General features: G+C 39.0%; 1 protein-coding gene across 10 annotated transcripts in view; it reads right to left on the bottom strand.

Moving 5' to 3' along the window:
- The window catches only part of NFAT5 (nuclear factor of activated T cells 5), a 114,800-nt gene that overhangs the window by 42,512 nt on the left and 44,316 nt on the right, over positions 1 to 27,972 (bottom strand). For 2 of the 10 annotated variants that reach the window (XM_025209175.1, XM_025209174.1), the window contains exons 2-4: positions 22,685 to 22,810; positions 7,632 to 8,190; positions 2,515 to 2,707 (exon numbers count right to left, since the gene is read on the bottom strand). In XM_025209175.1, the coding sequence (XP_025064960.1) occupies positions 2,515 to 2,707; positions 7,632 to 8,190; positions 22,685 to 22,810 (878 nt within the window). Of the gene's footprint in view, positions 1 to 2,514; positions 2,708 to 7,631; positions 8,191 to 8,644; positions 8,707 to 10,324; positions 10,432 to 12,792; positions 12,982 to 14,028; positions 14,142 to 22,684; positions 22,820 to 27,972 lie in introns of those variants that run through there. The other 8 variants (XM_025209178.1, XM_025209180.1, XM_025209179.1 and 5 more) reach the window with 8 other exon arrangements.

A 27,972-nucleotide genomic window follows, 5' to 3' on the forward strand; every position in this document is an offset into this window, starting at 1 on the left:
TAGGGAAAATGTCAGTAGGGAAACCTCACCCCAAGTCCCAGAACCAAGTTAGATCCTTCTGGAAGCTGGAAATATGGATATTACATTTTCTTAATAACTTCTTGGACTTCAGAGGTTTTGTTCAAGAGCCTGACAGTTATACTCAGGTTGTGTGAATTATGATGCACAATTAACTCCTTGTAGCATCAGATCCCTTTCTGAAAAAAAGGTGAAAGCAAGATCTCTTTGCCACATCAACTTGGTCAGAGGACTACGGTCTCCTTGCCTGTAATACTTGTATCGTGCCCTTCCTGATTTCCTCAGTGTTCTAGTAAGGACAGCAAAGAGAGGGAAGGCACACAAGAGCCCCTCTCATCATCTCTGCATAAGGGCACTCACAGTTGGCCCAGCTTTGTGATCCTACCAACAGGAGAAGAACACTGAGATCTCCTTATCTGAGTAGAAGCCAAACAGTTCTGGTCCTGGGAAATCAAATCCCTTCATCAGATGAAATGCTCCTAGCCCTAGTTCCTATTCTGTATGATCCAAGTTCCGCCAGCTGAACAAAGGTGGCTCAAACCTCCTCCTCTGTTTTTTTTTTTTTTTGGATTGTGCAGTCAGCTAATCACTGCAGATTCTACTCTATACAAATATCAGGCAGTGAGGTTCTCTTCGATGGACTGCAGATTTGTCCCCCTTTGTCTGCTAAAATACAATATGGCAGAGGGGGGTGCCTGTCAATCAGCACAAAAAGGTATACTGTGCATGGCTGGAGACCATACTGGATTGCCATGAGCTCTTGCCAGTTTATATATGCTTACTCTTGTTCAGAATGGATTCCTCAGACAGTCCGTGAACCCGGGTGAGTGCTGCATCCCTTCAGGCTTGCATGTGGTCTAATCACTGTCCTGACTGGCTTGCCTATGGAGAAACCCAACTAGAATTTGCTCCAATTCAATGGGGCCTATAATTTCTTCTCAACCTAGATACGAGTTAAGAAGATTCCTTCACTGTGTCTGTAGAGTCCAATATAAGGGCAGTGGAACAGAGGCATTCCGGGACAGAGAGCTCCTATCCCACAGCAACCTTAGTCTGTTCCCTAGGGTAAGCAGCAGCACAGTGGGGAAAACTCAGGGCTTCATGGGCCCCTGTGGATGGGTTTATGACATTACAGTTTTCATTAGTTTTCTACTGTTTGAGCCACGGATCCACTCAGTGTGTGGCTCTGTCAGCCTGCCTGCAGTTCTTGATGTACTTGGGCTGCATATTCAACAAATAATACCATGAAATAAATGTTTTTCCTTTCCTACAGTTTCTTGTACTTCATGGAAGCACTCAGTGAGCAAACTAGCATAGCTGGTAGGATAGCCAGCAAATGATGGTTGGCCCACGAACCAATGCCGATACTGCTATTAGTTTGAAAGGGCATGCATGTTGTTCTTGAGGCCTTCTGGATAAGCCTACTTCCACATTCTCTTCTTTTGATGGATGCTAAGATTTGGTACCAGACCCAGAGTGCAGTGTATGGTTCTCAACTGTTCCACCAAAACTTGTTTTAAGGCCAACTGCCTGAGCTGGTGAGTAGCTGCTCACCATAAAGAAAAGGGACCCCAATAAAGAAAAGGAGAACACCTTTTCTCCCTCGCTCCAGATAGCAAGACATATAGCAACTGCAGCAAAGTAGATTTAGACTGGATATCAGGAAGGACTCACTCACTCACTCTCTCTCTGCCCCTCTCAGAGAGAAAAGCAGGTAGAAACTGGAGAGGACCATACTTAGCAACAGGAGAATGAAGCAGAGCTCCACAACTGGCTTGGTTATATAAGATTAAAGGAGCCGAGATGAGATTACGGAGAAGATGGGTGTGATGCATGGGAGCCGAGTATGCAATCCTGAGGTTGCAGAGCAGAGTGCAGGGTGCTTGGCTGTCTCATGCTTCTGGACTTTGCAGGTTGTTACATGGGGCCAGGAAGAAATTCTTTCCCTCCTGTTTCTACAGGTGATGGGGGTCTCTTGGCAGGAGGGGGTGGGAGGGAGGGTTCGCATTCCTCAAAAGCACTGGGTACTAGTTGCAGCCCAAGATAGAGATCGTGACTGAGGTGTGCTGATGCTCCTCTTGAAATGTACAAAAAGCCCAGGGGTTTCAGTTTTCCTTAGCTGTAGTAACAAGGTATGTCATGACTGCCTCCACTCCCATTAGTAATCCACAGATTACATCATTTCTTAATGCTCACATGACAAACTGAAGTTAACAGTCCTGATATGAAAAGCTTTAATATTTGTTTATACATATTTACAGAAACTGCCTGAAGCAGTCTTAAAAAGTAGGCATAATGAACGGTGGTTGCAGGGAATTTCCTCAATTTTGTCACTTTTAAATTGCACTTTTATTTTTTTTAAAGCAGTAATATACCTGAAAGCAGTCTACATCTAAAAATGTATGTGAATTTGAAAAATAATAAGTAGTAGATTCTACCAAAATTGTTTTCCTGTAGAGGCATTCCCTGATGTTAATGTATTGCTAAACAGCCTACCTTCACAGTTGGAAAACCTTGTTGTGTCCTGTCTTTCACTGAGCCTCGGCTGCCTTCAGTCAGGTACCGAGCTCTGTGCTGCGTCTCTGGTTGTACCACTATCTTCAGCTCCTTCCCCTCATTTTTAGTCGGATACTGTCCACACAACATTGGCGTCTTCTTCCCTCCAGGTCCTTTCTGGTTTTCTGATGTTCTGAGAAGTCAAAGCAAACCATTGAGAAGTGTTATAAGAAATGTTCCTATAAAAGCAAATCAAGGCAAGGGAGTGCCATCAATAGTAGTGCAAATTATCAGGTAAGAGGCAAGATCAAATGTTTTAACTAGACTTATCTCAGATATGGAAGGAACCCTAAGGGACAAAGGGAATGGTCATTTCCTGCCTCCTCCAGCCAACGCAAATGATTACAAGTAAAGGAAGAGAAATAATTAGCACTACTAAAATAAGTTAACAGGCAGGCAGGAGGAAGGCTTATGGGCTGTTATTGTTAAAGTATATTTTATAGTCAGAACATGTATGAAAAAAATGCTTAGACCAAGCTATTAGAGAGAGGGGACAGAAATAAGAATGAGGGATGTAATTTTCTTTTTCTATAGAAAAAACATTCTTCTGCCTATCTCCTCCTGAATCTGTGTCACTATGTAACTTCCCAAATACTATTAAGTAGTATCTTTCAGACCAGCCTAATAGATGCATATTAAAATACTGTTTAAGACAAACAGTTAATAGAAATTTGCCGTAATTTTACTAACTTTAAAACACATGCTGTGCATACAACCAGGGCCCAAAAGAAATTTGGGGGGGCCAATACATCCTGGTAGGGAAAAAAATAGAAAAGAGAGGAATCTGCTTTATGCCCTCCCATCCAGGTTGGGGGCCTGGTACAACTGTACCCTCAGCGTCTCTTCTGTCCTTTAGGCTCAGCATGCAACAGGACCGTCTCTTCCTAGGTATGCTGTCATAAAAGTATATCGGCTTGCAATCAGTTCCATAGTTAAAACCTGAATGAAGAAGCCCTCCAAAGTTTAACATTCCACAATCCATTTTTCTGTCAACTTTAAAGGACCGAGAGAGTGAGTATCTCACTGACCTTGCACAGCAGAGGTTTGTGTAACAATTACGAACCAAAGTCTGATAAACCCATTTACCAGTAGCAAACAGAAATGCTCCCTGGTAACTGGGACAGGCAAAAGGAGGGCTTAATTGGCTCGTGCAGGATTTAATCTCTAACATTACCAAAAGAAACAGTTTTAAGTGACTATAGCTGTGAAGACCTGATTGTGACACAGATAAAGTGTTGCCTTCTTAAGTCTGTAGACAGCCTGAAATAAGAGAAAGGTTATGAACTGCCTAATACTTAATACTTTCAAGTGCACCACATCAGCAATTCAGCTGGACAATCTCCCTGAAGTTGAAGCAAAGAGGAAAAGGAACCCACCCTTCCCTCAAAGCCATTCACTGGTGGCTGAGCCACTTCACAGTTAGTTTGCTGGTCTTTAAACTGAAGCTGTCCACACTGCTTCCTGTCTTATTTAGCAGTGGATTCACATACTGGCAGGTCTACACAGAAGCCCCCTGCCTGAAATTCTCACTGCACAATGGACTGGAGCAGGGCTCTGCAAATGCAGGAAGTGGGTATTGTGTGTGCAGATTTTCAAACTCCACCGCTACTACATTGATCCTACTACAAGAGGCCCTTCCATGAGTCAGGGAGGTGGGGGGAGAAGGGTTGCTCTACCTGCCTGATATTTCACAAAATTCAGTCCACCAGGTTTGTCATAGATAAGAACATATGACAAAAAAATGACAGCGGGATGTGGGCTAGTTTATTCAGGAGTACAGCATGAAACCCAGTCTGCTTCACTGACTAAAGCAGACCTGTTTGGTATACTTGTTTTCAGATTAAATAGCAAAGATACAGATCACAGAGGTTATAAAAACATAAAAATGACAACAGTACCATTATACTGTCAAGCATCTTCATTATTCAGCCACAGTTTAGCCACACAGGCTGTTACAAAAAAGCCCACTTTTTGCTTTCATCCAGTGGGTGATTTTTTTCTTTTTTCTTTTACAGAAACATTTCTTCAGTTGGAACAACATATAAAAGTCCAACAAAATACTATGCAAGACAAAGATACCAGCAGTATGCTGCACCAAAAATACTAATTGAATAAATGGTTTTTAGACCTTCAGTCCTCCAGATGTTTGTCAGGACATTACTCCAGTACAGTAGCAGTTAAAAGTATTAACCTTTCAGTCAGTAAATTTCCTTTTTCATGTCATTTAGGATTTTTAGTTGTGCGATTAAACATACTAGCTTCCCACAGAGAATCTGAAAAGAAACACTAAGCAATGTAACTATTATAAAAGCAAAGGCATACTGTTCAAAGCAGCAAGATTTTTCCTGGCCTGTGCAGCTCACCTAGTTATCTGTAACGTCACAAGACAATGCTCGATAAGAGATGTGCCATCACTTACACATTTTGACATGCTCAGAATTCCAGCTAAGCAATTAATAAAGGAGGCTTTGAGATGATAGGAATTTTGATGGGAAGAGTAAACAGTGTAAATGCAGCCCATTAGAATTGTCACATTCATGCAACTTTTAAAAATATAATCACATTTAATAACTGGGACTTCTGATATTACCTAAACAGTTCCTTAAATAATTTGACGTTTGAACGTGATTTACCTTGATTGGTATAGATATGCACATATATTGTGTTGTTTTTGTTTGAAAAGACACTGCTTACCAATTGTTTAAAATATTTTCCCAGAATATATTGAAATTAGCAAATTAGATTGCAAATAACTGTTTGAGAGGAATTTTAAACAACCAACTGTAATCTCTCTTCAGTCCTTATTCTGAACTATAAAGAGATAGCATTTCTACTGTCCTTTTAATTTAGTTATCTTGTTCTGCTAGAATCAGCCGCCTTGACATTTTCCATGCTTGTACAAACAGCGACACTTATATTTTACCTATACGTATTTATTAATTGAGATTAGTCAGAAACAGAGCATTCGGAAGTAAAGTTAGCAAGCCCATTCTACTGGTACAAAGAAAGAGTGAAAAATGAGATAAAATAATTCAAAATCAGGAACAGGAATTTTCCCTTTTCCCCTGGACAATCATTTTGACCCCTTTTAAAAAGGCTTTGCAAACTGACACCTTGTAAGGAACATCCCCCCCCCCCCGTTTTTTGTTTTTTTTTAATTTATAGCCTTCAGAGAAAACAATTAATCTCTTCTGAAACTAACAGTGTGTCCATTTTGCAATCAGGAAGAATAGCAAGTGTCCTTTCCTTCCCTCTCTCCAGATGCCAGTTCATTTGCCTGAGCTCCACTAAGCAGAAAAAACAAAACTAAACAAAAAGTCATTTCCACAACCTGGATTTCTAGTGCTGAACCTCCACAGTGTAACTACAGAAGGGTTTTTTTTTTATACCCATGCTAGTTTTTTCTGATTCCAGAACCCCTCAATACAAATCTACTACTTGGAAGCGTATCCAAAATTTAAGGTTGTCCTTAGAAAACCTCTATTTTATTGATATATGCTAGTTAGTTGTTGCTACACTAATATTGAATATTATAGTTGTAACCTCTTCATCATTAAAGTTGCAGAGGTCATATTTATTAGTCTGTACTTTCTAAGTCTGTCCATCTTGTCTGGAGATGACTTCTATGAGCACACAGCTCTTAACTTCAGGGAAAGTTTCTATCCATGGTAACTGATCATTAACTGGCTTCTTTTAAGATTGGTGGTACCTGTTTTCTGTCCTTCCAAGGAAATGTCTTATATCAATATGTATTCCGTTTTGAAGTCACAAAACAAGTTAAAAACATGTAATGTTTGACTTAATTATTATTTCACCCCAGTGAAAATACAAGAGGTTGGATGGTTTCATCCAAATGACTAACATTTTTATTACCCCTTATGTTATGTATTTTTGCTGGAGGATGAGTGGGCACATGTGTGTATTCTACATCCTGGTTCCCATCTTACCAAATGACTTCTCTAAGATACTACAAAGCAGTAGCACACTCTGGAGAGTTTCTTAGAATCATTGGTTTTAGTGGCATTTTAAGTATGGAACTGCAATGACCCTGGGAATACAGACTAAAGGGCTCTTTCCCTTTGGAATATGAAAAAAACCTCATCTTTCCCTTCAGTCTTATTTTAATATTCACCACACCAGTAGTGAACATTAAAACATACTGCAAGCACATACATAAAAGTAAAAACAAATGTACCCACTGTAGACTGTAGCATAAAAATAAGTATTAAAGAAGCCACAAGTCAAAACAAAACAAAACAAAACAAAAAAAATCACACTATTGTAAATCGACGTACAGTTTCTCTCTAAAGCAACTACTGAAATGTATATAGTGAACAGTGTGAAGTGGAGAGATGAGAGAACACCACCCAGGCGTGCCCACATACAAACACACGCATGCACACAACCCAGAAGCACAGAGAGAAACAGGATTAGAGATTTATTTCTGAAAAAATCAAATACAGAATTGAATTAACACGTAAAACAAAATTTGGTTCAGCATATAATCTTAACATTTTATCAAAAAGTGGAAGAGGTGTTAATTTAAATGCTGAGAGACCTTAACAAGGCATTAATTTCTATACCCATGGCTCTCTCTATTTGGTAAATAGAGAAAAAGACAGACAGAGGTAAAGTGTACAGACTGAGATCCTCACATAAATGTTTAACAAGGTAATTTTGGAAAAGCAGTATTGAACAAATGTAAGATCTGTATAAAACATATGGCTTAGTTTCTTTTCTTTTATTTGCAGAGATGGAGTTATTCGCTTAAAACTTCCTATCTTTTAAGAACCTCAATCAACTGGTGAAAATAAATTAGCTAATCGCATCAGTGCTGGAATGAATAATGAAATTCAGAATCTTGCATTTCAAAAAATCTTAGCTTTGCCTTTTCCAGTACAAAATTTATCATAGATTAAGATACACCAGGGCAGGACAGGCTCTGTTTATGTGAGAACCCAAGCAAGACACTTGAGAAAAAAAATAAAAATCAAGGGATGTTTTATTAGTCTGGTTTTACATATGCTTATAGAACTTTAAAAAATGTAGATACCAACCCATTTCCTGCTTTTGAGTTGCCTTTGCTGTCCGTGCTGAGCTGAGAAAGGACATAGTGAGGCGCTTTGGCACTGTCGGCATCAAAGATATCCATGTTGGATTCTTCACAATCTCGGCGTTTGATCCCTGGCCTCTGCTTTGGATTGCGTTTGCGTGATTTACGTGGCACCTCAGTGTTATCATTGTAGGAACTGGTGCTCATGTTACTGAAGTTGGAGGGGGAATCCTCCATCCACATACTGCAGCTCTGCTCTGACTCCAATCCACACCCTTCATCCTGGCAGGACATCCGACTGTTATCCAGCAAATCCTCAGGTGGTGGTGAGATGTACAGGACTGTGTGTCTCTTCGGCGTTGACTGTTGCTGCTGGATTGTGTTACTGGTTAACTGCTTTTCACTTACCCCTCGGTTACTTACCCCCACGGCTGAGGAGCAGCTCTCCACTTTCATAGCCTTGCTGTCGGTGACTGAGGTAGAGTAAATGGTAGGACTGGAAGAGGTGGTAAAGGAGCTGCAAGCACCGCCCATGGAGGAAGAGGAGGGAGCTGAAGAAGCATCTGCGGTGTATAATTCAGAAGTAAATACAAGATACCTATTGCCATCTGCGCTGGCTATAGCAGTCCCACTGAAATAGTATGATTTGTAAACTGATTTTTCCCCCAAATGCATATTTGGAATTTGGTAAGGTTTAAATATAAGTGCTTAAAGCAATAGAAGGCCTAAGCAATACAATATTTTTGAAGTGTCCAAATGGTACTTAATCTTTTATGCTGTAATCAATTAAAAAAAACAACTTAACTTTAAGTCATAAAAATGGCTGCAAGTAAACAGTATTTGCTGCCTCAACAGGACTAATTATTTGAATGTAAGCCATTTTATCAAAAATAATGGAAACCCCAATGCAAAATGCTTGTAGTCCACATTCAATGCCAATTAAACCATTCATTATTAGAATTTTTTGAAAAAGATGGGACTGTGCTTAGCCACAAAATATTAAAATAAGTTTCTAACCTATGAAGCAGAGAACTACAGGTCATTTTTAATGCAGACACTCCCTGCTTCAGAGGCAAATCCTGGAATAAAAATATGAGAAAATAAATGAGAAAAGAGCTGCTGATTATTCCAGATATCAATTATAAAATGAGAAATAAAATAGAAAAATCAACTGAATTGTAGGCAAAATGGAACTGGTACCAGTCACTATATAACTCCTGGTTGTGTAAGGTGAGAATGGAAATGAAATATCTGATTTGGAGCATGCTGGGTACAAAAAAGTAAGAGGTTTCTAACCAGGATCTGAGGTTGGAAGAGGTAGCCTCAGGCAAACTCCCCCAGAATTTGTTAGTCAGTTCCCTTATACAGAGAAAAAAGCAGTATAGAACCAATTTGGGACAGATTTCTTAAAGTTCGCTCATGCTTCAGAGTCTTCAGGAACAATAATTAATAGGGCCCTCTACCCACCTACTCCCAAAGATGATTTGACGGACTAAACCAGGCATTCTAAAGATCAGGCTGCTTTTGAAACGTGAAAGCAGGATTAAGTGGTTAAAACACACACAGAAGAGAGCAACATAATCATTTCTATTAAAAAAGACTTTCTGGACAAATCTCTCTCAAACCTTTTACCATAGGCGTGCAAGTGAAACAAACAAAAATGACTTAAAATGAAAGTTGATATATTTTTAATTGAGGCTTATTACAGAACAGTTCACTGGACTTTTTATTATAGATTAGATGATAAGATTCAGGGAAATAAACTATTTTCTTCTCTGTTTAAATAGCGTTGGCCACACACACACAAATCAAATAATAAATAATAGGAATTGGACATGTTTTAAAAGAATAACTTGGTAAATATCCATGGCATGATGCTGCACACCTTGGAATATCAATAGCTAAAGATATTGTCATTACTGAAATACAGTACACAATATCTATCTTGCAAGATTAGATTTCTTAAAATAAAAAAGGTAATAGATTCCTCGTAAGTAATCGAAAATTGAAGGAATCATTTCTGTTAATCCAGGTTGAATGACAGAGGAAATCTCGGAGAAGTAAACAAGAAAAAATAAAGTCTGTGTAGCTGTGAACTATGGGCTTAAACAACAGTGACAACAAACTTAAAAAATGGGCAAGATTTTTTGTGATATCTTTTATTAGACCAAATGTATAGTCAGGAAAGATGGTGGACAAGCTTCTGGACAAAGTGCCCTTCTTCAGGTCTGAGAAAGCAGACACAGGCTTAGCTAAATAACAGAAAAAAATGGTTTCTGTTTACCTCTAGATAAATGAAAGCAGCTGCTTAAAGGATGGAGAACAGGACACCCCTTCTACATAATTAGGTTATCCGTTCAACCACATTTAGTTTTGAAGCTACTTCTGATCACCTCTCTTTGCTCCTATACTTCACTGCCATTCTCCCTTCATTCACATCATACATTTCCGGGACCCTCATGGCTATGGCTACAACACTCTAGCTCTACTAAAAATAGTATATTTGCAATTAAAATGGAAAACATTACTTATGAAAAGTCCTTAAAACAGGGACGCAATTGTTTCTTGTAAAAAAAACCAAAAACAATCCTCTAATGCTTTTCTTCCCTAAGTGAAATTAAATATTGCCCAACCTAGCACTGGTAAGGTTTAAGAGAAATGTAGTTGTCAGTACAGTTTATCAATAAATTACTCTACTTTCAGCCATGTAGAAAGAAGTTCCTTTCCCCCATCTCCTGGAGAAGCTGGAGCAGTTGAATGATACCAGTTCCATTTTCCAGTTTGTTCTTTGGCAAATGCAGTGGCTGAAATTGCAAGATTCAGTCACTGTGAATTACATTCCAATTTAAAGGCAAATTTATCTTTTTTGTGTCATGCATTAATGCAATGCTTTTCCTTGGGAACATTTACAAAATTGGTGAGAACTAGTCAATCTAGATATTAATTTCAATGACAATATTTAGGAGCTGATTTGCAGCCACTTTGAGTTGAGACCATTTATTACCATATGCTGATTTTTAACTTGTTTTGCTAATATAAAACATTAGTTTCCATTCAGTATTTGTGTACTCCCTAACAGGAATACAAGTATGCAGTGTGCATACAGTAGGCGTGCTGCATGTAGTGTTTGCAAGTGGAATACATGAAGCACGTAATAATCGCTGCAGATTTGTATTCCTGCACAGGAACACTTTCCTTCTTAGGCATTCATCTTTTTACAGATGACTAAACACCATGCATAATACAAACATCTCTTGGACCCTGCAAGACCTTAAGTGAAGTCATGATTATGCACCTGACCTGTGAAACAGGTAGCAAGGCTCTAGATTTGGAAAAAACCTAAATCTTTTTTCTATAGAACACAGGTTACTGATATAAACTTATTTTGTAGCAAATAACAAATGTAAAACATTAAGAAAGTTCTTTTAAAGCAAAACTTTACACGATTCTCCACTGGGACACGGTGATCCTATCTTGCGCATAGAACGCTGCAGAGTAACCCATGAGTTGCTTTTTACCTTCATTTTCCTGTACAAATTCATTGAACAAAACTACTTATTAGCATAAAACTAAATAGCCGGTAAAGGACACGCTGCCTTAGGCTTATTAGTGAAGAGTAAAAACTTATTTGAAAATACTATAAGGCTCCAAACCAAAATTTCTTCCTTGTTTTTTTAAGAAGCGAGTTTGTGGTCTTTCAGAGATTGATTATATTGTATGCCTGCTGTCAGTAATGCAGATTTTTAATTGAAGGAAATAATAATGACAAACTAAATTTTTGTTTAATATACTTCAAATATCCTTCTCCTCTCAAATGGACAGCAATACCATCCACTAGCACGCAACTGGCATAAAGTATGTACAAATCAGTGTTGTAATAATTTTAAAAATATGAGAAACATGAAAGTCATTAATGCCAATGAAAGAACCAGATTCCTTGCTGATATGCCTTTGTACAAACAGGAAAATTTGAAATTCAGTTCTCAGAATAATTGAATGTCACTGGTGTTTTACAAACTTTCCAAATTATGGTACCACTAAAAAAGCAGCAGTATTTAGTTTTCACAGGTAGAGCCAATAGGCCTCCTGCCAACTTATCTTCTTACTTCAAATTGTAAACAAGGAGGGTCAGCCAAGTATGAATTCATAAAGTTACTATAATGAATAACAAGCTTATGCAGATTTTATATAGTTCCCATCTTGTTTTTAAACTATTTCAAAGCTACTTTTAATGCACACATCCCCAAAACATAAAGGGGATCTCTTGATTAAGACACATTTACGTGGTCTTTATTCCAAGTTTTCAATTGTTTAATCCTTCACTGATTTTATTCCACATTTTACTTTTTCAGCCTTTTAAGAAATTCTCAGTAGAAAGGTACTGTTCTCAACAACACAGAAAATGAGTGTAAAAACCACCTGAATGTCAGCAGCATTAGTCAACAACCCTCTTTGCGTTCTGCAAAGTTAGGGCACAGGCACACATTTTCCAATGTAAGCATTTCGTTTTTGATTTGGAACATTAGTTATTCTTTAGACACACATTAGGGTGCCTCTGTTACTGATGACTCTACTACCTGTACTTTAATTAACAGTGCTTGCCAATAACAACAAACGGAAATATCGTTTAGATGTTATTTTTACTACACTTATATTTGACATACAAGACTAAATATTACTCCATATTTCAATACAGCCTTCTTAAAATTAAGTAATGTTAAAATTCAAATTTATAAAATACAAGCCAAGTGCAGTTCATGAAGGGTGTATTGCCACAGGACTATAAACATGGCCTGCACAAGCCCTGCAACTGTACTTTATATTTCATTTTTTTCCTGTCAGAGCAAGTTGTACCACTGCTGGAAACTAAATTTATTCTGATGACCTCTTCTACTTTAGATGAAGCAAGAAGAAATTACATATGCAGCTCTCTTAAATTTGTTGCCTCTCCTTTTGCAAATATTTCTCCATAAAACCAAGCAGATTAATACAAAACAAGCAGTTTAACACAAGTCATTTCCTGTTTAATTTTCAACAACAATTTACTCACTAACAAGATGTAATTCTGTGGTTTGAAAAAGAAAGAACCTAGAGTAAATCGAGAACTGTAATTTAGCATAATTGGTTACCATTGCAGTTTGTAATGCAAAAGAAGGAAAAAGCACCTTTAATTTGCAGTGTACCTAGGACTGATGCAGAATTTCCAGTTGGTCAGGACATCAGTTCAGCTGTACGTTCACTTCCAAAAGCCTGAAAGCTGCCTATTAGTCCCAAGTGCCTATCTCACTTTCAGGACAGCAAAGTAAACTAATTCCCACAGCCTCCGCTATCGACTGGGATAATTTAGGTTCATTCTGAAAATAAAAAGCAGCCAAAAAAGGAGAGAGTAGGATGGGATGCAGTGCCATTACGGCATAAATGCATGCTTCCAAGCTAATATCAGGAAGAGCAACCACTTTAAAGCAAAAGTGTTATTACCTTCTGAAATTATTAAGTAATTTGTGTATACATATTTCTACACTTTATAATCTTACCAAATTAAACAGACTTTTAGCTTTTAAAAAAATCTAAATTAAAAATAATCACTGCTTGCCATTTAGGGAGTTGCTCTCATCAGACAAGTCTTAAATGAAGCCAATCCTGAAAACCTTGGTGTCTCTCCACAGGAGTCATTCAGTGCTACCAGGATGCTCAGACCATGAAAAAAACAAATGCCACCCTACTGGCATTTAAAGCTGCAGTTTAACTGCAAAGCAAGTTATATCCCAAAGTGGAAAACTCAAGATTTCAAATGTAAATACATTAGAGATGGCCCTTTTTATTTTTTCAATCACCTGTGTATGAACAGCCACAACACAGGAGAAACTCTTAAAGAAATCTCATTTCTCATCCAGCCTGCATGGTCCACTACTGGCTGTTCAGAAAACACTTAGTGAGAAAAAAAGACTTAGCACCACACAGGGTGAAACCTGGATTTTGTACAGGCCTCACACAATGGAATACAGCCTTTGTGAATGTAGTTTATTTACTTTACATGTTATATGTTCGATAATTAAATGTTCAGGCTTTCAGTGAATATTTATTTGTAGAACCACTGAACACAAAATAACTGTTTAGAATAAAACAAAGATTTCTACACACAATTTTCAACATCAACCTTGTGTTGCTAAAGTTTTAAGAGGTCCAGACGTTTTAAGAGAACCAGAACTTACAAAGTGGCTGCAAACCTGCTTTCAACACCTCACATGCCAACCTTGGATTTCTACTTTTCTTCTTCTGATATGTAAAGTCAAAAACTTTACAAAAAAAGTTTAGTTTCAATCAGTATCAATCCACTATTTAGAAACAAAAAAAGAAAGAAAGGAAAGAGACTTATGAAGAAGTCTGAAAACAAGACCGACCTATACCCTGGGTGAGATTGGATGGGTTAAGTGTCTCTGGCACTATTTGTCTTCACTATTGACAGACACTGTCACACAACCCACCACACGATGCCTGTCTCTGAATGGCGGAGCTAGAATGCAAGTTAAGTGTATTAATAGAGAAAACAACTAGCATCCCAGCAAATATAATCAAGCAATCCAATTCACCAGTTATTAAAAATAGTCACAAAGAGATCTCAGGTAGCTTTGTTAATTTAATTTACATTAAGCTAAAAACAGTTTCAATTCCCCTTATATCCATATGCTGATACAAGCAGTGCTTTATACTGAGAACACATACACAATTCAATCCATTTTTATACAAATAATATCCCTTATTAAGTTAACACTCAAGTTTAGAAATAAATAACTGGTAATTTCTTACCTGGAACTTTTGTTAGTGACTCATATCCACCAATTCAGTTTAGTAGGTTTTCCCACTCACAGCGGTAATCAGATACAATCAAGCAAGTCAGAATTTTTGGATCCCTTCAGCTGCTCTCTCCTTTCATCTCTCCAGTTTCCTTACTATCCTAAAGGAATAACTGTGAGGTTTCTTGACTGGCAGATCTATATTACAAGCATCTCCAGATGGGACATTATCGCTGTTTCTCAGATCCACTGGTTCCTTTCAAGAACACAATCATGCTGGCCTGGGCTTGGTGAGATTTTTTTTTTTTTTTTTTTTTTTAAACCACCACTATTACAAGAAACTCCTTCTGAGCAACTGTGCATCAGGTTTGTCCCCTATTTCCAGGGTCTTTTGCAACATGCTAAGAATGGCACAATTTCATAATTACCAACTGAATTCCAAACCTGGCAAGAAACAGCAAGAAGTATTTAATATAAGAAACCTCCATCAAGAACCTGTTTATGGAAGAAGAACCAGGGGGTCTGACTCAAGAGCTCCGGGAACTTAAGGCCTTACTGGCTGGACCTCAAATCAGAAAGAAGAGGCAGAAAGTGACTTGGGGCTATAACAAAGACCGCAATGAGAGAATTAAAGGTCTACTTTTTTCTTCTATTGTACTGAAGAGGGAGAGCAAGCACACTGCCAACTGCAGTTTCCACCCCCCAAAAAGGCTATTAATAGGACTTGTACTTTGCATGTCCCAGAGCATGAGTTCTCACCATCAGACAATTTCAGATGGATAAAAGGGATCCCCTCCCCTAACTGTCACACAGCTAGTTTCAGCTTGGTCTCTCCTGCACTATCCTCATGATTACTGCATGCCCAACAGTGACCTATTCAGGAGCACAGTTTAAAACATCTTGCTCATGAGTTATTTATAGCATTAATGCCCAGAGGCCCTAGGATGTTGCGCCCTGTACTAATACATAGAAGCAGGCAGGCCCTGACCTAAAGAGTTTTAATATCTAATTTACATTAATCCTACAAAAAGAGAGAAGCAATTAAGGTTTCTTGTTCAAACACACGCACAATAAACTGATTTTCCTAGATGTGCCTAACTCAATATTGAACCTCATTTCTATCTTGTTCAACTATTAGCTGGTGATTGAGGGACTTGTTGCCCAGTGGCCCATTAACAGCAAGAAACCAAAGCTTTCAAAGACTTTGGCCACCAAATCGAATGCTGATTGAACATTTAATTTCTAATAATCTGGTCACAATATGACCTTAGAAACTTACAGGGTCAGGGCTGTTGTTAGCATTTGAAATTCTGGTAACTGTTTCCTTATCAGAGGAAACGGATTATTGACATGGGCAATTCTGTCGAGCTAGAGAAATATGACAAATATTTATGACCGATGGGATAAGATGGCAGAGTAAGCCAAAGCTTCAGAAGCATAAGCCCTGCTCCAGACTCATGTGAAAGGCTTTTGACGGGTAAAAAAGAAGAAAAGGGGGGACAAGTACTTGTTCATTCAGGGTAGGGAGTGAAAGGTGGGCAGATGTGCTGCTAGACCCTTATATACTATTCATGACAGTACCTTAAACGTGCTGGGGCAATACACCATTAGGTTTGGACAGAACTATGCCTTTACTTCACTATTAATACATGGGGAGGAGGTGGAGGGGAAGGTTTAAAAAAAATGTGACACCCTAGTTCCAATTATTCAAAATCCAAGTTCCACTGCAGAAAGGATGTGGACAAATTGGAGAGTCCAGCAGAGGGTAATGAAAATTGTTCAGGGGCTGGGGCACGACTTGTGAGGAGAGGCTAAGGGAACTGGGCTTATTTAGTCAAGGGAAGAGAAGACTATGGGGAGATTGAAAAGCAGCCTTCAACTTGCTGCAGGGGGGCTGCAAAGAGGATGGAGCTGGGCTGTTTTCAGTGGGGGAAGATGACAGGACAAGGAGCAATGGGCTCAAGTTGCAGCCAGGGAAGTTGAGGTTGGATATTAAGGAAAACTCTCTCACAAAGAGGGTAGTAAAGCACTGGAATAGGTCATCCAGAGAGGTTGCGGACTTCCCATCCTTGGAGGCTTTTAAGACCTGGCTAGACCCCTCGCTCCTACCCTGGAGGTCTTCAAAAGGAGGCTAGATGATCACCTAGCTGGGGTCGTTTGACCCCAGCATTCTTTCCGGCCCATGGCAGGGGGTCGGACTTGATGATCTGCTCAGGTCCCCTCCGACCCTACCTATTATGAAATTATGACAAAGCCTTGGCCAGGATAATTAGGTGGGGCTGGTCCTGCTTTGAGCAAGGAGTTGGACTAGACGTGAACTCCTGAGGTCCCTTCCAATCCTCATTTTCTATGATTCTAGGATTTTAAAGTTTTATTTGCAGATAACAGTTTCAGTTACTTAAGTGCAAGTACAATTTATACAGCTTCTTCAGTTTTATGGAGGAAAATAAAGTGAACCAGTTCCTATGGTCTCAAGACTGGAAAAATGATTATCTAGCTTTTCCATTGATTAACAAGTAGATGGCAAAATTCAATTTTCATAGAAATGTGCAAAAGTGTATCTGAGAGTTTGATTTGTTGTGGGTTTCTGTTTTGTTTTATAGAGAAGCTTGATTACCTCTGTAAACCTGCCACATACTTTTTTAAAAAGAAACAAACAGTCCAGCAGCCCACAACAGTGGTAGATTCAATTACTTAGCAAATACTACACTACTATAGATTTTCCCATTAACCTCCTTTCAGAGGGACAAACTTCTGCATAAAGGAATGCCATAATGCCTTACATCACCAGGATGGCAACTAACAGCATCCCACAGAAGACCTTTTTATTTCTGGACAGGAGAGGGGACATGAGAGAGTGCAGGGAAGGTTTTTATATGCAAGTCTATGCAATGCTCTTTCAAGATATTAATATAATTTTTTACTGGATATTGTTAGCACAAAAATACATCATGCAACACACCTCATTTCATTCTACACGTGCGGATGCAATTTAAAAGGATGAAATGAATATGGTTCAGTGAGTGTTACCCTGTGCTTACAGGGTGTGCTGTTTGATTATCACTAGAGACAAACACATTGAGACGGGAACTGGAAGCTAACAGAGAGCCAGCTGTAGGCTGGAAGACTTTTCCTAATGTCAGGAGGGGGAAAACATGGAAGCAGGACCTAATGCTTACTGTGACAGAATGGTAAGAGGAACAAGAACTCTGAAAAAGATATGCTGGAAAGGATTCATTCTTATTCATCTACAACACTTTTCAAACTATCCTTGTAACGATTATTTCAGAGGGACAAGAAAAAGGAAGACAGCTCACAACCAAGACTCTCTTGCAGTTTTCTACGTAGTGGACAATTTTATCACACCTGCTAATTCAGAGGTAAGGTTCACACATCACATTTATCTTTCAAAAAGCTTAAAGTGTTTTAGGATAGAGGGGCACTGGCTTTTGAAGTATTCCAAATAAAAGACAGAGGGTTTATGACTTGCTTCTAGCAATATACACAGTTAGAGAGACTTAAATTAGCATTCTGAACAGAAAGATGACAGTTTGTTTCAACCAACGTTGCAGAACAGAAAGTATCCTTCGGTGCAAAAAATCTGGTCAACATTTGAGAAATGCAACTGAAGAAGCAAGTACCACTTGTTACAAAGGTATGAAAATTATAATCACAGGCAAAGTTGGAAAGTAGGTTACGTGAGCTCCAGCCACACTGGTCTCTGTAAACGAGAAATTAGAGTGTAGCCAACACTGGAACTACTTGGCATAAAGCCTTCATCTCTATCATCTGCAACTGAAGAGCCTCACAAACGATCCGTATTTACTCTTGGGAATACGCTCATGTTGGTATGTGAGGGACACACTTCATTCGCATGTTCCTCTTGTAACTGCTCTCTGAATGAAGACTTGACAAAAGGGAGTAGTAAACAGAGAGCCCACAATGTTAGTCTAATGCTATCTCCTGGGGAGCCACTTTGCTGTCTTCTGTTTTCTGGAAGTGTGACATATCTAGGTGCCTGAGAAAGAAGCTGAGGGCATCAAATGTTGCAGCATAAAACTCTGGATTCCTACTTGGTTATACTTGCCTGATTAACATTAAGAGTGGGTAAAACCCCTTCAGCCTGGATTGATGAATACGAGATCCTTGTTTTGTTACTAAAATAATCAAATGTGTTCATGAGAACCCAATTATCAACCTTTATTTTAGTTTTAAACAGTTCTGTAAATTGTAAAACAAATCTTAAATAGAAGAACTAGAAGTCTGCTCCTGCCAGGCCCTTATAACAGAAAACAGCTAATCCCGCTCCTTTAAAAATCTGAAGAATTAATTGCAGCAAGACCTTTATGTAATACATACTGTAAGGAACAAAACCTTAGATCAACACAACTGATAGAAAAAGACTAAGCTGACCGTTTTCTAGGCAGATACTGTGCTACCTTGTGATGAGGTAAAGGGAATGAACTTATGTTAAATCTTAAAGGAGGGGGGAGGTGGGGAATCTCTGATCACTTGGTCATTGTCTATTATTCAATCCTCTCATTGCCACTTAAATGTATACCTGCAGCTGTTTTCTTGACACTTGACATTTCTGGTTTGCTTCATCTCTTACAGTAATAACCAAGTCAATTTAAATTGGCTATTCTACAATAACAAAGGTTTGGCCTCTTAGCATTTCCATAAAACACTGTAGTTTCAGGATAAATAAGATCAGACACAAAAGATTTACACAAAACAACGGAAAGATTCAAGAACAAACAGACTGGAGCTCTAAGCTGCCAAGGTCACCTTCCCTATCAAATCTACCATCCATACAAGTGTCAGCCATATGAAAGTGTGAATGTCCTCTTTTTTTGAAGGCCTTGATTTGTTACAAGTGATGGTCAGGTTGAATGGAGGTCACCACCATGAGACATTTCGGCACCTTTGGAAATTGGAGAATCAAGCCCTCCAAAATACCAAAAAAAGTTAAAGTGGTTATTAACTCATCTCTCAAATGCCAAGCTCCTTAGACCTCCCAGGGCAGCTGAAGTAACATACACCTCTCCTTGTGGCCAAAGGGAAGGGGGGGAGGCAGAGCCAGTGAATACCTCTGGTCAGAAGACATCTCTTTGGATAAAATAAAGCCCAAGTTCTCAGTGCATAACCTTTACTGTGCAACTCATCTCACCTCTGAGGATCAAATAAGAAATGTGCAGCAGGACCCAGTGGTCCTTCTGAAACAGCAGCAGGAGGGGGGTCAAAGAGCTCACACGATTCTGTACCGCATCTAACATGCCCAGTACATTCACTCATTCTGATCACACCAAATGTCAAAAAACATGGTGTATCCACTATTAGAGCAGCCTTGGGAAAGCACCGATGTAAACACACCAGAAGCAAAGTGGTGCTAAGCACACACACCAAACTCCAGCTATGCTGCTTTTTTATTCTGGCTTTAATGTGCACTAGGAAGTGAATGGGAAAGTGTTTTTACAGTAGTAATCCCTTGTATGGTCAGGGAAGTGCAAATATGTCCTTTGGGTGCAACATCAGTAACCATCTGCTAGAGTCCCCTGTAGAGCTCCACACTTCCCTCCTCTCCTTACCCTCCACTCTTCTGCAGAGAGCTGTTTTCCCAGTTTCAGATTAGGGTTAACATACTCAAGCCTCAGACTTAGACACACTCAAGCAGTTCCTGAGGACATAAGGTGTTTTTCTCTCCCTCATCTTCCATAACAGATCCAAGTTCCTGGGGAGGAGGAGAACAGATTCTCTTTTTCATCCCCAGCTCTCGCTCTGTGTGTGTAGGGGGGAGGGGAGGAGGGGCAAAAAAGGGGGGCAAGTCTCCCCCCTGTTGTCTTCTTTTCCAAGGGAAAGTTCTTCTCCTTAGATGCACATCTTTTTCTTTCTTTCAAGGGCATGATGAAGGCAGAGTAAAGGAAAATATACTAACATTATCATTAATTTCATAAAATAGAAGACAGACTTGTCATTTCAGCAGGTGACACAAGTGAACAGTGGATAAGACTGACAGGGTACAAGATGGGATTTTCAAGGTACTAAAACCCTGAACTTGCATTGAAAATCAACAGGGTTGCATCACTTAACTCTTTGTATGTTCCTTTAAAAGATTCTTCCATAAAAGTTTTGGCTTAGGGTTCATCACTGTTATACAACAGGGACAACTAGGGAAAGGGGGAGGGCTGATCACTGATTTAGGCTTTGGGCAATGCTACAAATACAAATATAAATGTACTGAAACGACTAAGACTCCATCATTCTCATCCTCATTTTTAAAGGAATGTAACATTAGTGATGAGAACAAAACTTATAACATTTCATCCTGCTTTTTAATAAAGCTTGTAATATCTAAATCTTTAGGTCTCTTAGAATCAGGCATACTATTTTTGACCCAGCTTCCTAACTGCACCTTATAAAACTGAACGCTCAACTGGTTTCTCACAGTGCTGATGAATGTGAATCTGGGTGACATTAGAAAGTCCTTTAGGTTCAATTAATATGGTACTTTCTTCCACTGTTTAAAAATAAACCTCTAAAGTATAATAGTTTTTTTAGTTGGTTTGTTTGTTTGTTTTTAAGGAAAGAATGGTCTGTGCTGCAGTGAAACTAAAACACAGCTACCGTATTTCCAGATTTTTTTAAAAAGGAACTGGATTGAGTATCAATATTGGCTAAAAGCCTAGAGGTAACAGACATTTAGTTCCATTTATCTAAATTCATTACTTAACTTGTCTCAGGAAAAAAATAAAGAAATAATTAGCAGTCAATTTTTATCTGTGGATTTAAAGTGTAGCAATACCTTCAAAAAAATTATCTGTTTCTGAAAAAATGCTCAGTTGCTGCTGTAACATCAAACCAGATTCACTATGAAATACTGAGCTAAAATACCTTGAAGTTAAGGGCACGCTGGACTATTTTGGGATCAAACATTACAAAGAGTACCACATCTTATAAAATGTAGTAACTAACAAATTCCACAGGACACAATTAAATCCACAGATTCTTTTAGAAAATGTCTGGCAAAACATGAACGGTGATCCGTGCTGAAAAGTTTCTCTACCAGGTTTAAGCCATCTCAGTGTCCAGCCAGTAAGACTGCTTATTGCACTGTGCAGTTCTGGGGGAAATGTTCTCATACAGGGTTAATATATATATGAACACACAGTGAGTGCTTTCTTTATAATGCAGCTCTCAGCATTCCCATTTCAAACATTAATTTTGTAGAATTTAAGGCCAACACACTTCTCTTTTTACAAGCTTGATGTTACTTTATAAAGATTGTAGGGATCAGATTATCCCCAAAATCCCAAATCACGAGAGAAGATGCATTATCTGCAGGTGCAATGATTACTTTGCTTTTTTGCTAGAGTGAAGGTGCTTAATAGTCCATACCAGCTGACTAAAGAGGAATTACAGCTGTGCAAGTCAGCAGCGAATTATGCTGTTGCCAACTTCAGAAATCAAAATTTTGTTCTTAGCAGTACTCTACCTCTTCCTTATTATTTTTTAAATGAAGATCAATGAAAGGGGCTTTGTGATTTTATTCTAAAATATGCTTTCTTGGGAAATAAAATAAATACAATATACTAAGACTAAATAGCATGCCTTAGATTTTTTCCCCCAAGGGCAGCATAATTCTTTTTGTAAATTACAGTTTATCATTAAAACATTAAGTCTAATTTTACAGTGACTAGTAAATTACATTTAAGTTTCAGTGTCAAATAAAAAGCTGTAGCATGTACTACAAAAGCAAATGTGATTTAACCCTGAGAACTTCTTCAGGCTCTGCAAAAAAACCCAGAGAACTGTATTTTCTATTTCTGTAGCCTGATAAAAGCCTCACGGCCAAAATATGATCTCATATTCCATTTTATATCCTAGTTGGAATTCACTGTTTTATAAACAGTCAACAGACTGACTCGGTTCCAAATTGGTGCTTTCTACAGTTGGAGACAAGAGCACATTCTAGGAGTTGATACACATCTATAATGTTGAAGACTGTACCAATCAAAATACTAATATTAAATCTTTCTTTTAAATATATTACAAATGCAATGCTGGTGTTATTAACATAACTTGTAAGATGGCATATATAATAACTTATGTAATTATACTTAGTTTCATTATCAGAAGTCTCCTAGAATGAGCTCTCATTTTTTACTTCAGGATTTTTTCTTAGACACCAAAACTGTCATCACTGTTCATGTTGGCCAGAAAATTATAACCTTAATATCGTAACAGAATAAAATGGAATCCTTACCAGCAGCAACGACAGCTGGAGGAGGCGAACCTGCCTCACCACCACTTGTTTGGCTCATGGATGCTACAGATGTTTCTCTAGAGGGTGGTAACTGCAGCTCCTTTGGGAGAAGGTCATAGACAGATTCTGTTGGAGGTAGAGAGAAAACTATGTAATACACACTTCTGCATTTACAAATTGCGACACCTGGATCACATTTAATATTTTAGCCTAGAAATGTGGGCCACACATGCAATATCTCAAGAATCTCTACAATGCTGCATTAGCAGAATTCTTGAAACATGCTAGGGATTGGAATAACATTTATTTTAAAAGATTAAAGTAGAAGTGTCCACGATTGAGCAATTTTTTATTTTCTATTTCAAAGCATAATGTATCCATATGAGAACCTGCCCGGAAGCTGCAATCATCTGGAACAATGCAGAAGACAAAACCCAGAATAAGACGCGACAGATGTGACAAGAAACCTGTAGTCCAGAGTCAGGTTGTAGAACAAACTTCCAGAGTAGAGTAGTACAATCAAGTGTGATCAACTTTAGGCAAGGCTATAAAGATTTCTTATTAAATAAAACTTTACCACCATAATCAGAATGACATTCACAATAAATCACTGCTTTTCATGCATCCCCAGAAAAAAAAAGAAGCCTATTCGAAACAAAGATTTCTATAAACTGAAAAGGTAGAAGAGAGCCAAAGACAGCAGAGTCCACTAGAGGCAACACTATTCCCAGTCTACTGAGTGTGGAATGCCTTCAGACATCACAGTAATGTGTAGCAGTACAACACCTTAAGTTATTATTTTGAATTAATTTATTGTGTATATAAGCAGCCATAATAATTAAAACACAGCAAAAAGAACTACAAGGGCAAGAACATAAATGTTACTCCTAACAACATATTCACTCGGCTTTTCCACACGTTTGTTGATGGCTCAGAAGCTATTAACTGCAATTAAATTACTATTTAAATACAGAATTGCCCATAGTCAAATGAAGAATCTGCCATCAAGTTAGTTTACAGTATGTTTTACTAGCACATAACGTGAAGACCAAAACATGACTATTACAAAATCAGTGCACAAGTACACAGCCAGCTCTTCCAAAGTGATGCAGAAATGTTACCACTGTTTCCAGCACCGGAAGCTTGCAAATGGAGAATGCATGCAAATAGAGTTGCAAATATAGGCGCGTACCAAAGAAAACTCTGCTTTCACATGTATCTGGATATCTACTTGGCCATGCCAGCTGTGCATGTATTATTAAAAGTTTGTCCAGTAACAAATAACTGGGTTGTCCAACAAAAAGTAAACTACTTTGCATGGAATTCCTTTTATAAAATGAATTTTCTGAAACTATACTCAGGCAGGCAATGCAACGCGACTAAAAGCTTAATACAGATTTAGTACTGCAATGAAGAAGCTGCATGCTTAAGACAAAACAAATGCTAAATAATTATATTAAAAATTATAAGACATGTATAGGCCATGTTTATATTCTAAACCTCAAAATCTTCCTAAAATGGGACAGAACAAGGATACTCTTACTGAGGTTTTTGGGACACATATGCCCACAAACAGCAGACATTTCCGTTTCTAACATACTTACCATTTATTTAACTCATTCACAAGGAATGTGTTTAAAATATGTTAGAGATTATACTTGCAAGCTGGAAATCAGATGTATTTTCATAGATTTCACAGACATTAGGGGCTGGAAGGGACCCTGAGAGATCACTGGGTCCAGCCCCCCCACCATAGGCAGGAAGTGAGCTGGAATCAAGTGACCCCAGCAAGGAATATATCCACCTGTTTTTTGAAGGAATCCAGAGTGGGTGCTTGCACCACCTCTGTAGGGAGTTTGTTCTAGATCCTGGACACGGGGGGGGGGGGGGGGGGTGTTGTTGTTCCAGACCCTGGACACACGCTGTAACGAACTTTCTTCTTAGGTTTAGTCTAAATCGGCCTTCCTGGAGTTTATGGCCGTTAGACCTTGTTATCCCTTGTGGAGCTCTGGTGAACAGGTGTTCTCCCAGATCCTGATGTACCGCTCTTATGTAACTGTAGGCTGCCACTAAGTCCCCCCTGAGCCTTCTCTTCTTCAGACTGAAGAGTCCCAAGTCCCTCAGCCTCTCCTCGTATGGCCTTCCCTCCAGGCCTTGGATCACATGAGTGGCTCTCCTCTGGATTCTCTCAAGCTTCTCCACATCCTCCCTGAAATGGGGGGCCCAATACTGGGCACAGTACTCCAGCTGCAGTCTCACCAGGGCCAAGTAAAGCAGGAGGATGACTTCCCAGGTTTTGCTTGAGATGAAACGGTGGATGCATGCCAGAGTTTGGTTAGCTTTGCCAGCCACAGCATCACATTGGTGGCTCATATTCATCTTGCGGTTAATCAAGACCCCCAAGTCCCTTTCGGTCGTGGTGCTAGTGACCGTAACACTGCTTAGCCTGTAAGTATGCTGGGGGTTCTTCCTACCAAGGTGCAGCACCTTACACTTCTCTGCATTGAAGGCGATCAGGTTTTGGTCGGCCCACCTTGAGACTGTGTCCAAGTTGGCCTGTATCCCCAGTCTGTCCTGCAGCGTGACCATCCTCCCCCATAATTTGGTGTCGTCCGTGAACTTGGTGAGTTCACATCTGACACCCAAATCCAGATCTTTAATGAAGATGTTAAAGAGTACCGGCGCAAGTACCGAACCCTGAGGGACTCCACTGGTCACCCTGAGTCATGTTGATTTGCTCCCTTCAACTAGTACTCTTTGGGTCCGACCCCGTAGCCAGTTGCCTAGCCATTGGACCGTATGATGATCTTGGCTACAGTTCCACAGCTTAACCATGAGGACATCATGGGGAACTAGGTCAAAGGCCTTCTTGAAGTCCAGGTATATGATGTCCATGTCATCTCCCTTGTCCAGGGCACATGTTACCTGGTCATAGAAGCAGACGAGGTTGGTCAGACACGGCCTGCCAGTCACAAAGCCATGTTGACTGGCATTCACAAGTTTGCCTTCCATCAGTCTGGTGTTGATGGATCCCTTGATAATTTTCTTGAGGATTTTTCCAGGGACAGATGTAAGACTGATTTGTCTATAGTTCCCCAGATCATCCCTCCTCCCTTTCTTGTTGGCTCTTTTTCGGTCATCTGGGACCTTGCCCGAGCGCCACAATTTTTCAAATCTCTCTGCCAAGAGGGATACAGTGATGTCTGCCAGCTCCTTCAAGGCTCTCGGGTGCATTCCGTTGGGGCCTGCGGACTTGTAAATGTCCAGTTCCTCAAGGTGTTCCCTCACCTTGATTTTAGGCCCATCGCCCCCTCCCGAAGCTTTTGAGTGAGCTCCTTTGGCTTTTTTGCTTTGTTTAAATGATACCCACTTTTTAGTGCAAGGATCCTTTAGTAATATGCCAAGTACACACATACAAACACAACTGACACAACCCTGAGTCAGTTTAACAATCCTGACTGGCTTAGTCAAAAGACAGATACTTTGTAGGCTGTGCCTTTTTATGGTCTGTATGACAACCTGATAGAGAGACTTCCTATGAAACAACAACAGAAAAATGACAACAAGAAGTGAGGTACTTTCTAACAGCCCATTTAGTTAGTTGATCAATGATCATACATTTGAGGTCTTCTTCTTTAGGATATCTTAAGTATTTCATTTCGATCATGTTCGCTGAAATTCTTAAAAGTTAACTGCAAAATCAAACAAAGAAAAAGAAAGGTGTTCACACCATGTGCTGCTGCTTTATTATATGCAAAAGTTGGGTAACAAAGGTCAATGTACCCTTTTATTAAAAAAGAAGGAAGACAATCAGAAAAAGCCCAATTTCTCATTTTCCTGAACACTACAATATTGACTTCATCTAAGCTGCACCTCTCCCATCTCTTCAAACAACAATGTAGGAGGTTGAACTGATTGATTCAGGCAGAGTGGCTTAAATCAAAATTAGTCAAATAACTAAAATCATGATTTAAGCCAGCAAGCAAGAACACTTGATTCAAACACCCGTTTTAATCCGTTTGCTATTAGTTATTTTTCTAAAAAAACCAAACAAATCTCTTGGTATAAGAGATACCAAACATAACTTGGTATTTCATTTTGCTAACCAGGACAATACAGTGCATCTGTATGTGTTTATAGAAGTAGTCATGTCGCTTCATACATTTTTATTATGTTAGGAGAAAAAGTGAATAAACGCTTTGTTGTTTTGTTTTAATTCACAATGTTTTCAGGCTGCATTTGGATGTAAAAAAGAATTTAATTAAAATGCACAAAATCTGCATTTTAAAAATTGCTTTTATTAGCAAACTGAAAGGATCTTAAGTGTGCTGAATACAAAAGAGTAAAGTTTATTAAAATATATTTTGCATTTAAAATTGAAGAGAAAAAAAAAGACAAGCAAAAAAAGAGAAGCTGAATAGTGATAAATTTACTTGGTACCTTCTGATGGAAGGAAAGTTAAGAGGGCACTGAAAAGGAAAAATAGTATTTTAATAAATGTGATGCTTCTGTTTTTAATTTGCTGGCAGAGTGATCTTAGAGTCCAAAATACAGGAGAAACAGACAAGACTCTTGACACTGTTGAGAAACCAGTAATTAATCTGGCAGATCTCAGGTGTTTATTAACTCTAATACAGGCAGCCCTCAACTTACAACGCTTCGAGTTACCGCATTTATAAATTGACACCCTATTTCAACTGTGACATCAGTTTCGACTTTACAACGCTTGATCTGACGTGAAGCCACGCCAGGGAACAAGTTCACTGCATCGCCCATCTCCCTGGAGAACATCTGTCCAAACTGCCTTGGACACTTTCTTTAAGAAAGCAGACAAGACTCCAGCAAAACCGGCAGCCAAGACTCCCAAGAAGACTCCAGCCAAAAGCCCTTCAAACAGTCCAGCAAAGTCACCTCAGAGAAGTACTTCCAAACCAATATGATTGCTATTTACAATATAAATGCATTAATGTAGCTATATTACTCATTTCTAATTGATTTAGTACAAAATTCTGGGGGGGGTTTTGGTGAAAATAAGGTATCGGGCCTTGGTTCAGGAACCAAGCCCCCATTTATAACATTGTTTCCGATGGGGAAATCAGTTCCAAGTTACAACATTTTGACTTAAAATGCGGTTTTCAGGAACCAATTGTGTCGCAAGTCTGAGGACTGCCTGCACTCTGTTCTCTCGTCTTGGTCATTTGACACGTCTTCAGTCTGGATCTAGGTCAACATGCTTTATGTAGCATCAGTCTCTTTCTCCTTTAGGGATACCTAGAATTTTCCCTACT

The sequence above is a fragment of the Alligator sinensis genome, unplaced genomic scaffold (genome assembly GCF_000455745.1).
Source record: "Alligator sinensis unplaced genomic scaffold, ASM45574v1 scaffold255_1, whole genome shotgun sequence".
NCBI classification, from domain to species: Eukaryota; Metazoa; Chordata; order Crocodylia; family Alligatoridae; genus Alligator; species Alligator sinensis.